The following is a 13,583-nucleotide window of genomic DNA, read 5'->3' on the forward strand; positions in this document are numbered from 1 at the left end:
CCCTGTTGCAGTAGTCACCCAACTTTATTGCAACAGTCATTTTTTCCCACATAATAAACCATCTTTAGAGCACCTTTAGGCTTATAAAAAATGCACAGAAAGTACAGTTCTAATATACAACCTGCTCTACACCCTCACCCACTGTACAGTTCCCCCTAAGATAAACATCTTGCATTCTGGTTTTGTAGTTCCTACTGATGAACCAGTATTAATACACTATTACTAAAATCCATTGTTCACACTGGGGTTCATTATTTTGGTGTTTTTGTTTTTTTTTTGTATTGTACAAAATAAAGCCGCTCCAAACATTCTTGTGCCTGTTTTGTGTGAACCTGTTTTCACCCCATTTGGGTAAATACCTGGGGACACGGTTGCTGGATTGATAAGGGGATGTTTGTTTAGTTTTGTAACAAACTGCCACACTGTCTTCCAAAGTGGCTGGACAATTCTGTATTCCCACCTGCATGAATCAAGAGCTCCTGTTGCTCCACATCCTCATTGGTACTTGGTGGTGTCAGTGTTATGGATTTTAGCTATTCTAATAGGTGTGCACTGATATCTCACTGCTGTTTTAATTTGCAACACCCCAAGAACATGTAAAGGACATGCACCTTTTCATATGTTTATTTGCCATTTGTATATCTTTTTTGGTGCAGTGTCAATTAGGATCTTGTGCCCATTTTTAAATTGTTTTTATTTTGTTTTCTTGTTTAGTTTAAACAATTATTTGTGTATTCCGGATACAAGTCCTTTATCAGATATTTGTTGTGCATATATTTTCTCCCACCCTGTGGCTTGTGTTTTTATTCTCTTAACAGTGTCTTTCACAAAGCAGAAGTTTAACTTTAAATAGAATCTAACTCATCAATAACGAAGTCCAACTTATCACCAGCTTTCATCAATGGTGCTTTTGGGTATTGTATCTAAAATCTTACAGCTAAACCCAAGGTCACTTTGATTCTATCCTATGATATCTCCTTTGCGTTTCTATGTAGGTCTATGATCCATTTTGAGTTAATTTTTGTGAAGAGTATAAGGGCTGTGTCTAGATTCTTGTTTTGTTTTTGTAGATAGGTATTTAGTTGTTCCAGCACCAAAGATTATCCTTTCTTCATTGAATTATTTTTGTCCCTTTGTCAAAAAATCAGTTGTCTATATTTGTGTGGGCCTATTTCTGGTCTCTCTATTCTGTTCTCTCGATCCATTTGTTTCTTCTTTGGCCAGTATCACACTGTCTTGATTATTGTAGCTCAATAGTAAGTCTTGAAGTGGGGTAGTGTCAGATCTCCGACTTCGTTCTTCTTTAACATTGTGTTGGCTATTCTAGGTCTTTTACCTTTCAGTAAAAACTTTAGAATCAGTTTCTTGATATCCACACAATAATTTGCTGAGATTTTGATTGGGATTTTTAAAATAATGTAAATCATTTTGGGGAAAACTGGCATCTTAACCATACTGACTCTTCCATTCGATTAATATGGAAATAGCCCTTCTTTGATTTCTTCCATCAGAGTGCCGTACTTTTTCTCATATAAATCTTTTACATATGTTATTAGATTTATCCCTAAGTGGTTCTTGTTTTTTTTTTTTTTTTTTTTTGGGGGGGGGGAGGGGTTTGATGCTACTATAAGTGGTTTTTGTTTTGAATTTCAAATACTAATTGTTCATTGCTGGTATAAACTATAGTCAATGGAGGCAGCCGATCAATGATTTTCTCTTGTCATTGATGTGCCTCTCTCTCTCTCTCTCCATTCCTCTCTGAAATCAGTAAAGAAATATATTTTTAAAAAAGTATAATTGTGACTAAATCTGATGCTAGCTATAGGCTTTTTGTAGGTGTTCTTTATCAAGCTGAGAAAGTTCCAACCCTCTGATCCTAGTTTTCTGAGAGTTTCTATCATGAGTGGGTGTTGGATTTTGCTTTTCTTAAATCACTTGATATGACCTCAGAAGCACAAACTTACATAGCCAAGGCAGAAAGTATTTCAATAAGTTTGCAAGTCTGAGAACCCAGCATGTAGAGATTGCTTGTGAGAAAGCACTGGCAGAATAATAATATGGAGGAAAGTACAATGAAAGGGTTAAGATGTGTTTCAAAAAAGTTCTGGAAGAGAAGCCCAGCAACCCAGGTTGTTGGCATTCCAATGAACTATTGCCCAACCCTAAGAACTGGGCCATGGAGCTGAGTCCTAAAAACTGGTATGCTAAAGTTATCTCTGTCAAGAAACTTCAAAATGTTTATGAAAAAGCTGAAGGAGGGAGGTTCAAGAAGCCATAGGGAATACTATGGACAACAGATCATGTTTTTTCTTAAAATCTATCTTTATTGTTGAAAGTATTACAGATGTTAAAATCTGTCTTTATTGTTGAAAGTATTACAGATGTCCCATTACACACACACACACACACACACACACACACACACACACACCCTCGCCCCATTGACCCCCTCCACTCTGCTCCAGTCCCTTTCCCAGGCCTTCCCCGTACTATTGTCTGTGCTTGGGCTATGCATATATGCATATAAGTTCATTGGTTAATCTCCCCACCAACCCCCGCCCTGAAATACGCCAGTCTATTACAGATCATGCTTTTTAATAAATGGGCTGCCTGCACTCTCTACTGCCATCATCTGTTACTTCTAAGCAAGTTCTACCTGGAGTAATATGAAGTCTTGAGACACAAGAACACAGATCTTTTAAGTGGTTTTTATTGGAAGAAATGGCAGAGAGAATAGCATTACTAGTCTCCGGTTGAGCAGGGATACATATGTGTATTTCCCCATATACAGCCAAAGATCACAGTGCCCAGAAAATGTGGGCAGTTGCTTAATGAACTGCATAGGATGTAAAAGCTGCACTCTCAAGAAATTGATGTCTAAGTCATCTGCTGTTTCCATCAAGGTGGGTGGAGCAAGCCAAGCACCTCACAGTGCAGGCCTTTATCTAAAGCTATGCTGTTCATTCCTAGTGCCACTACATAGGTATTTAAATTAATTAAAATGAAATCTAGAAATGAATTCTTCAGATCCACAGTTTCATTACAGGTACTCAGTAGTAGCCTGGGCTGGTGGCTACCACATTGGACAGCACAGGTTTAGAACATTTCCATCACTGCAGAAAGTTCTTTCAGAACAAATGAGTGTGTCTCGGTCTTGGCACTATTGCCATTTGGGGCCAGATAATTCTTGGTAGTGGGGGCTGTCCTGTGCATTGGCGGATGTTCAGCAGCAGGCCTGGCCTCTGCCCACTAGAATTCCTTAGCATCCCCATCTCCACCTGTGACCATCAAAAATGCCTCCAGACATTGCTAAAGGGTCTCTTGGGGGCAAAAAACACCTCCTGTCGAGAATCACTCTTCTAGAGCAATCACCAGCCCTGACAGAGATTGGCCACTCCCCACCCCCGACCCCCAGGAGATACTCTAGACCCCAATACAGAGAGCCTGGCTGAGCTGGAGGCTAAGGGTGCCAGTGAAAGACCAATCCCTCCTACATGTTACTCCACGGCCAATCAGGATTTCAACACGGCCTCAGCCTATGGTCTGTTACAGATAAGGGATCTTATCTGTAATCATGAAAATTCAGTTAGAACTGGAATACATGGGAGTCAGTTGGAAATGTAAATCACGGCGAGCCAAAGATAGCCACCAAGACCCCTGAGATGGTATGAAAATTACTGGTACTTTCAGAGCACAGTAGCTCTTGGTGGCTGAGCATTTTCTCTAAGGATGATTGGCACATGTTTGCAAGCATGAGTAATTTCAAAAAACAAACACCAGACACTCTGTGTAGAGGTCAAAACACTTTGACTTACATTCCTTTATCATATCGTGTGAATTATTCAGGTGCACACAGAGACACCAGGCACAGAGAAATTAAGTTACTGATTCAGAGCCTCAGAGAAAGATAAGTACGTACAGAATGAGTCCCTGTCCACCCTCCATGGCATTTAAACCTGAAAAGGGCCTAGGAATCATCTAAGAAAGTACCTCTCAAACTTTAATATACCAACAAATCACCTGAACATGGTGAACACTCTAATTTAGTAGGTGCATGGAGGGGCCTGAGATTCTGCATTTCTAATAAGCTTCAGTTGATGCTATTGCTGCTGGTGGATAGACCACACTCTGAGCAGCAGAAATCTAGCTCAGTGACTTTAAGCCATGGCTACACAATAAAATTACCTTGAGGGCTGCTGTTTTTTTGTTTTTGTTTTTTTAATTCCTGATAATTCTGATGCCTGGGCCTCACACCCAGAGACTCTGATTCATTGAACTAGAAGATAGCTCAGGCATATAGAGGGTGTCCCCCCAAAAATGTATACACATTTATTTTTTTTTTTTTTCTGATAGCTCAATTGATGTTTCTTTCTTTTCAGGTTTAAACCATTGGCATTGTGTATACATTTTTTGGAGACACGCTGTATATATTTAAAGATGCACACGGAATTTTCTAGTTTGCAACCGGGATTGCAAACTATTGTCCAAGGTCAACCTATCTACTTAAATGATAAGGCAACTAATAGAGTTTCAATTAAATCAAATTCATCCAGCTTTTCAGCCAAACACAGAGCTGGTCCTTAAATCCTGATATTGAACTCATAGTTTAGTGCTTAAGTTTCATTGCTTCAGGTAGGAACCTTGTCTATTAGGAATTATTTTTCCCTCTCTAGTTTCCATTGCTCTTTTCTATTTGTAAACACACACAGAGACACTTTTACACACTTGTTGGCTGTTTTCTCTCTTCTTAATGCTACTCTGTCCTGTGTGGTTCATGGGTCTGTTTATGCCAGAGACACACTGTGCAGCATAGAATCAACTGATCAGCTGAGCCAGAGTCCCACAGAATCCAGACTGCTGCCAAATCCACACAGGCACACACATGCTTCACTGGGAGATATTTCTTGACCACAGGTAGGTGGTGAAAAGGAAGGTCACTGAATGTCCTCACTTGAGTGGTCAACCACTCAGGTATGACTTCAAGAAAGAACAAACTCCGATCAGGACATCACCTCTGAGGCCTGGGGAAGGTGGCTTGGCAGTATGGGGAGTTTTGAAGTCAAGACTTGGGGAGAAATGAGAGAGTCATACTGAGCTGCCAGCTGTATTTGCAAAGGCAGTAGTATGCCTGAGAATCCTCTGCTCACCTGGATTTATGGCTTTTCTCTCTTCCGTTGTTTTAAAAAGGGAATGTTACATAGTCTGTTTGTGATTAGATTACAGTTATATATTGTGAGTCAGGATGGTAATATTTATATAAAAATTGCTATCCATTGAGATAAAAAAAATTCATAAGGGTTCCCTCTGGGATCTTTCCTTGAGACTAATGGGTTGAAGATACGTTGAGTATGGAATATAAGGTAATTGGTTGAAGACACAGATGTAATATAACTACATAGGATGTGAGGATGACCTTTTCAAGTATTAGAGAGATTTATTTCTCTCCTCGCATGTTCTTGTAAGGGAAATAGAATGTCAGTCTACTTCAGAGGAGGATTGAATGGAAAGAAAACTTCTTGTCCTACTGATTCATTATTATTCTCTCTTTCCCATGGGTAGCTAAACGCACTGTAATTGTTGATATTTTGAGTTCCTGGTAATAACTATGCTGCAAGGTTACCTGAAAGCAGGCTCACTGAATTCCAAAAGTGGAACTTACTACTTCCTTGCATAGGCACATCTGTTCACTCATCCCCCTACTTCTGACCTGTGCATGTGCAGTAAGTTCATCATTGAGAGATGGTTCCACCAATTTTTCAATCTCTCAGGAATTGGTTGAGTAAGTTCACTCAAGCATAGATGTCAGGGTAGTACCACAATTCTTCACCCCAGTTTAAGTATTCATGAAACCATATTTGGTTCTCATACCGTATTTTGCTCAGGACCCTTCCTGGGAAGACAGAAAACCAAGCTATGTTTATATGTAGGGAATATGGAAAAGATGAGTATGGAATCTACCCTTCTGTGAACCCTCTGTCCGCATTTCTTCAGACAGCCTTAGTGATGCACTACAATGTTGAGAAAGGCCAGGAGAGAAGGGCTTTGCAGTATTGAGGGTGGTGCTGAAATTATTCGACATGAGAAGAACTAATCTCTTTGATTGCTTTCTCATAATCTTCATGGCGGAAGCATGACGTGATTAGCATTTTCCCAAGGTTTTTAAGTCAACCTGCTCTCTGTCCTGGTGACACCATCATGGAGCCCTGGGAGGTGCTCTACGATAATGAATCAGGAACACGTGGGGATAACATTTCACTACTCAGAGTTCTGGCTTCATTTCCAAATGCTCCTGAAAAACTACATATAATTACTGTCTCTTTTTACAGTGATGAATTAAATGACAATCTCATTGAGGACAAACTTGTTCAACTGAGATGTCACTTTACCTGGAAGCTGCACATTGAAGACACTGAACTGCAAGATTTAGAAAACAGGGTCTTGGATCAGATTGAGTTCCTAGACCACAACTTCAATGTGGGCATACACAACCTACTGGCCTATGTGAAACACCTGAATGGCCAGAATCAGGAAGCCCTGGAGAGCTTGAAGGAAGCTGAAGACTTAATGCAGGCAGGGCACATCCGCCAGTCAGACGCGATAAAGCTGGTTACCTGGGGCAACTATGCCTGGCTGTATTACCACATGGACAGGCTGGCGGACGCCCAGATTTACCTGGACAAGGTGGAGAGCACTTGCAAAAAGTTTGCCAGCCCCTCCTGCTACACAATGGAGTGCCCTGAGATGGACTGTAAGGAAGGATGGGCCTTGCTGAAATGTGGAGGAAAGAATTACGAACGGGCTAAAGCCTGCTTTGAGAAGGCTCTGGAAGTGGACCCTGAAAACCCTGAATTCAGCACTGGGTATGCAATTGTTGTCTATCGTCTGGATGGCTTTAACAAAACACCACGCTCTCGTAAGACATTTTGTGTGCAGCCCCTAAAACGGGCCATCAGGCTAAATCCAGGAGATGCGTATATTAAGTGTCTCCTCGCCATGAAACTTCAGAATATAGGACAACAAGCTGAGGGAGAAAAGTACATTGAAGAAGCACTGGCCAACATGTCTTCGCAGGCCTATGTCTTTCGATATGCGGCCATGTTTTACCGGAAAAAAGGCTCTTTAGGTAAAGCTCTTCAGCTCTTAAAAATGGCTTTGCAGGCAACACCTTCCTCTGCCCTCGTGCATCACCAGATAGGGCTTTGCTATAGAGCACAAGTCCATAAAATAAACAAAGCTACAAGCTGGCAGCCTAGAGGACCGGATAGAGAAAATATCGACAGAATAACAAAATTAGCCATATCTCATTTTGAATTTGCTGTGGAACAAAAGCCAACATTTGAAGTTGCTTATACACACCTAGCAGATATGTATTCATTTGCAGGCAATAGCAGAAAAGCTGAAGAGACTTATCAAAAAGTGTTCTGCATGAAATCAACTGAAGAAGAAAAAATGCAAGAGATATATTTCCAGCAAGGTCGATTTCAGGAATTTAAAAGGAAATCTGAAGTCGATGCAATTATCTATTATTTAAAAGCAATCAAAATAGAAAAGCCATCATCTGTAAGAGACAGAAGTATCAGTTCTCTGGAGAGAGTGGTTTTAAGGAAACTTCAAAGAAACCCAGTAGACATAGAAAGCTTGAGCATCCTTGGGTTCACCTACAAATTGAAAGGAGAAATGAATAAAGCCCTGGAGTACTATGAGCGGGCCCTGAGGCTGGCTGCTGACTTTGAGAACCCTGTGGGACACGCTCCTTAGGCGCTGAAATATGGACCACTTGGACATTTCATTTCATTTTACGTTTAGGTGTACTAATCATCTTTTCTGCTTGCTGCTTTCAGAAACATGTAACTGTTGAACAATCACTCAAGCCTGATAAAATACTACTTGTATTCCAAAAAGAGTGAAGTAGAATATATATGTCTCTCTGTGTGTAAGAAAGGAAGAGAGACATAAACCATGTCTCTGTGAATGTTATGTAACAGAAATAACAGTTGGTTCAGTAAATTTGTAGCAAATAAAACACTGCACTTACATAAAGTAAAATGACTCATTCATTTGATCAACAAATAGTTTCCAGTGCTAGATACCAAACATACTATGGTGATGTAAGGAAAATTCTTTTCCTCGACCCATCTTAGGGTTCTTGACTGGGGCCCCATAATTTAGACTAAGAAGAATAAGAAGAGAAAAACAAACAAAACTTTATAAACATGTGCATCTTACATACACATGGGAGTGTCCAGTGAGGAGTAACTCAAAGAGGTGGTTAGATCTTGGGCTTGTGTAGCATCTTAACAAAAGAACAATACATTTTCAGAGAAGTGACAAGACAAAGGAAAAGAACTGAGTTTTTAGGGTGTCACATTGTAGGAAGGTAAATATAAGGGGCTAAACTACTGGAAGACAGCTGCTAGCTAGAAAGGTTTGTTATCTAGGCTCGTTTGGTCGTGAGTCTGGGCTGAGAAGATAGTGAGTCTGGACTGAGAAGGACCTGGAGTTGTTTCAGGCGGTCCCTCCTCTCTGGATAGAGGAGGCGGGGGAACAACTTTAGGAAATGATGTCCTGTTTTTTAGGCAGATAGGGAGATGGCGGAAGTGTTCCCTGCCCTCATGGAAGAGTAAAGCATTTATTTCCATGAACTCTTTCATAAGCCAAAAGAGCATAAAGCGAAGAAGCAATCCCCTTGGGAGGCATTTTGCTAATGGATTCGGGATAGAGCACAGATGCTCACAGGCAGCTCAGAGCCACTGCTGAGACGGGGAGATGCTGGGATGCTGAGTGTACCTCCCGGGAAGGAGGTTCGAGGCTGGGGTAGTGCACTGCCTCTATAAAGGCTCCGTGCCAAAGAAACGAAGTACACTATTTTGTTGTTGTTGCCTCTTTTCATAAAAGCGAAAACCCTTTTTGAAACTTTCAATTAGAAAAAAACAGGTGCTAATGTCTGTCTGTCATGAAAGCCGAGTGGCATGAAGTGAACTTTCGAAAAGCAGGACTATCTGTATCTGTGTCTCCTCAGTTGCCTTCTGCTCAAAATAATCCCCATGCCAGCGTGGCATACTTTGGAGTGGCATATGCTGCTTCTCTTCAATGAACAAAGCAGACATTTTCTCCAAACCTCGTGCAACTAACAATCTAGTGAGAGAGATAGACAGTAAGGCAAGTCAGTCATACGCTGCTTAACAGCGGGATAGTTCTGAGAAATAAATGCCTGGTTGAGCGGGTTTCATCACTGAGCAAACATTAGAGTGCACTTACACAAACCTAGCTGGTATAGCCTACCACACCCCTACGCTATATGGTATAGCAATGGATCCTATGGTACAGCATGATTCTGTACTGAATACTGTAGAAGCTGTAACTCAATGGTAAGTATTTGGGTATCAAAACATATCTAAACATGAAAGGGATGCAGTAAAAATACAGGAAAAAAGATTAAAATAATTGTACATCTGTAAAAGGCCCTTGCCATGAATGGAAGTTGTCTGGGTGCATCAGACAGTGAGTAGTGAACAAGTGTAAAGGCTTAGGACATTACTGTATTCTACTGTCGACTTTATAAACACCATACACTTAGAAGGCTCTATTTGAAAAAAAAATTTTTTTTCAATAATAAATTAACTTCGCTTACTGCCACCTTTTTTATTTAACTGTATAAACTTCTACTTTTTTTTAAAACTTTTTAACTCTCGTAATAAGATTTTGCTTAAAACTCAAACACTATACAAAAATATTCATTCTTTATATCCTAATTCTGTCAGCTTTTGCTATTATTATTATTATTACTTTTTAAACTTTATGTTAAAAACTAAGACACACATTCGCTTAGGACAGTGGTCGGCAAACTGTGGCTCGCGAGCCACATGCGGCTCTTTGGCCCCTTGAGTTTTTAGCAAAGGCCAGCTTAGCAGTACCCTAATTAAGTTAATAACAATGTACCTACCTATATAGTTTAAGTTTAAAAAAGTTGGCTCTCAAAAGAAATTTCAATCGTTGTACTGGTGATATTTGGCTCTGTTGACCAATGAGTTTGCCGACCACTGGCCTAGGACTACACAGAGTCATGATCGTGAATATCACTGTCTTCCTCCTCCACGTCTTGTCCCACTGGAAGGTCTTCAGGGACAAGAGCAAGCAAGTAGCTGTCATCTCGTATGACAACAATGCTTTCTTCTGGAAACCTCACCCAAAATACTGCCTGAAGCTCTTCCTGAGGAGATGGCATTCTTTTCAGAAATATGTTCTCATGGAGGTTTGCTTAGTTTGTTTCTTTCCTTTTCACCACAGATTTGCTTGTAAGCTGATAATGCACCATGAACATTCCTCTGTACAATAAAAACCTTTTAGTTTGGGGGGGGGGGTCTATGTTTTCAAACTCTTTTAGGAACTTGTTGAAGTTTGCAAAAGCTTCTGCTCAACCCTCCACTGTAAATTTTTTTTGGGGGGGTTCTTCTTCTCTTTTCCTGCACTTTCCTTTACTCTTGCTTCTTCTTCAGCTCTGTGTTCCTCTTCCAGTTCCAACAACTCCATTGTTCAGGAACCACCTCAATGTCCTTCTCATCCAAGTTGTTTTCCATCTCAACCACAGCCTTGTTGATTTTTGCAAGTTCTTCATTGTAGGCAAATCCATTGAAGTAATAGATGAACTTTTTGAGTATCTTCTTCAGATGGCAATCATACTCCTTGGTGACCTCATCCCAAGCCCAAGCAGAACTCTTGAAGTGGGCATAGGTGTCTTAATTTTTCCAGAATTGTATCAATGTCTTCCTCTGTGGCAGCAATAGCTTGAGCAAAGCTCCTCCTGAAGTAGTGGGCCTTAAAAACTGCTCTAATTCCTTAATTCATTGGTTGGCTCAAAGAAATGGTGTTTGAAGACAGAAATACCACTTTGATACTGGATGTAGGTCACCAGCAAAGGGGGATGTCTAAGAGCATTATCAACAACAAGCAAAATCTCGAAAGGCCTGTTATTCTCCAAACAGTACTTCATACTTAGCCGGCAGAGCAATTCAGGAGGGCATCTTGGAAGAGGAGCTGGGTCATCCATGACTTCTTATTGCTCCTGTAGAACACTGGCAGGTGTGCCGATTGATACCCTGAAGGCCCTGGAGTTCTCAATGTGTCAAATCACAAAGGGTGTCAATATATAACCTGCAACATTGGCCCCCAGCAAGACCATTATCCTGTCCTTAAAAGCCTTGAAAGCTAGCATGGACTTGGCATTGGCTTGACATCCCCAACTTCTCTTTATCTTTATTCAACTTTTCCTCTCCTCCCTGAATTCCATTTGTTATCTCATACTGGCTGTGCTGTGAAAACTAATTTAAAAAAAAAAGGTATATATAGGGTGCCCCCCAAAATGTAAACACTCTTTAATAGTTGATAACCCACTTAATTTTCACTCCTTTTCAGGTTTAACTGATTTGAAGTAATGAGTGAAGCTAGACAAAGCTTTGAACAAAGAAAATTTATCCTAAAGTGCCACTAGATGTTTTTTATGGGGATACATAAAAGATAAAGTTTATGGTACAAAACTGGTAACTGCTGACAAATTGAAGGCCCCCAAATTCCAAATGAATGATTCTTCATGCATAAGATTCCCTTGCTTCATGCAGTATCAGCAGTGCCTGGACCAGAACAGTTATCAGTTTGAAAACAGACACTAACAAAAAAAAATTTCATTTCTGTAGATCCTTTTAAATTTTGAAAATGAACTGTATGTTAATAAACACTGACTTTATAATCATTCAAAGTGTGTATACATTTTGTTGGGATACCCTGTATATGAGAGTATTATTTGTAGCAGTGATTTTTAACTAGGGTCGAGGAGGTAAGAAGGAAGAGGAGGATTCTGCCCCTCAGGGCAAAAACAAGTTGCATTTGGCAACATCTAAAGACACTTTTTAAAAATATATATATATATTTTTTGCCGAAACCGGTTTGGCTCAGTGGATGGAGCATTGGCCTGTGGACTGAAAGGTCCCAGGTTCAATTCCAGTCAAGGGCATGTACCTTGGTTGCGGGCACATCCCCAGTAGGGGGTGTGCAGGAGGCAGCTGATCGATGTTTCTCTCTCATCGATGTTTCTAACTCTCTATCCCTCTCCCTTCCTCTCTGTAAAAAAATCAATTATATATATATATATATTTATAATATATATATATATATTTTAAATTGGTTTCAGAGTTTGAGGAAGGGAAAGAGAAACATCAATGATGAGAAAGAATCATTGATTGATTGCCTCTTGCATGCCCCCTCCTGGGGATCGAGCCCACAACCCAGGCATGTGCGCTGACTAGGAATTGAAACCTGACCTCCTAGTTTATAAGTCAATGCTCAACCACTGAGCCACACTGGCCATTATTTTTTTACTTTTTTCAATATATTTTTATTGATTTCAGAACAGAAGAGAGGGAGAAAGAAAGAAACATCAATGATGAGAGTGAGTCATTGATCGGCTTCCTTCTACACGCCTCTTATTGGGTATTGAGCCTGCAACCCGGGCATGTGCCCTGACCAGGAATGGAACCATGACCTCCTGGTTCATAGGTTGACACTCAACCACTGAGCCATGCTGGCCAGGCCTAAAGACACTTTTGACTGTCATAACTATAGGGTGCTGTTGACATCAAGTGGATATACACAATAATGCTGGTTAAATATTCTACAATACATGGGATAGCTTCCTACAACAGAATTATCCAACCCAAATGCCAATGGTACCAAGGGCAAGGAACTCTGATTTACATCCATCTCCTGGAAGTGTCATTGAAAATAAGTGTTTATTCTGAAACTTGAGGAGTCATACCGATTACTTAAGTTTCAGTTTCCCATGCAGATTTTAATCAGTTGTCATATTTCACTTTTAATTTCCCTTTTTCTCATGTTGACAGGAAGAAATTAAAAAACATCCACTAATGATTTTCCCAAGGATCCAACAGTCTGTAACCAACAGTCTGTAAAAAAAAGTTTGATATTCAAATTTCATCTAGTAATTTCAGCATGTTCAGCACCCACTCAACTGCCAGGTCTTTCTTCTCAATCCTGAAAATGTATTTTCCTTTAAAATTTTTGATGGGGTTTTTGTCTCTTTGAATTTGAATTTCTAAACAATATAAATAGATAGCCAGGAGGGTTTTTTCTTCTAATTTTATCATCGATTGCTTACTTGTTATCCATTTAAACTTTAATAAGCAAAAACTATCTCTTGTACCAGATACAGATGAGAGAAAGGAAGGGAAAGAAGTAGAAACAAGGAAGAAAAAACATAATAAAGGCACTAGAAATTTTTTCAAACATTGGAGCTCTATTAAATTTTTCTACATCCTTGGCGAGGAGAAAATCTGGATTTATTTTTTTCACCTCAAATAAACTGTTCAGTACCTTTCCTAAAATTTCAGGGAATTTCAATCACACAATAGACACCAGGGATCATCACAGCCCTAGTTCCAGCCCTCATGAACTTCAAAATCACCTGAGGATTTATCTTTAATATTGAAGTTGGGGGCCCCTTCCCAGAATCAATTGGTCTGGGATGAGGCCAAGTTAGCATTACTCTTTTTTTAAATATATATATATATATT

The 13,583-nt window shown here is 40.0% G+C and overlaps 1 protein-coding gene across 1 annotated transcript; it reads left to right on the forward strand.

The window, feature by feature from the left end:
• Positions 1-6,195: 6,195 nt before the first annotated feature.
• On the forward strand, positions 6,196-8,022 carry LOC103296399 (interferon-induced protein with tetratricopeptide repeats 1-like). The gene has a single exon (XM_008152983.3). The coding sequence runs from the start codon at positions 6,196-6,198 to the stop codon at positions 7,756-7,758; it is 1,563 nt and encodes a 520-aa protein (XP_008151205.3). The 3' UTR covers positions 7,759-8,022.
• Positions 8,023-13,583: the final 5,561 nt, after the last annotated feature.

The sequence above is a fragment of the Eptesicus fuscus genome, chromosome 17 (genome assembly GCF_027574615.1).
Source record: "Eptesicus fuscus isolate TK198812 chromosome 17, DD_ASM_mEF_20220401, whole genome shotgun sequence".
Classification (NCBI taxonomy): Eukaryota; Metazoa; Chordata; class Mammalia; order Chiroptera; family Vespertilionidae; genus Eptesicus; species Eptesicus fuscus.

What these genes read in the sequence shown, in the direction of transcription:
- LOC103296399 (XM_008152983.3), top strand. Translation starts at nt 6,196, where the DNA reads ATGGAGCCCTGGGAGGTGCTCTACGATAATGAATCAGGAACACGTGGG.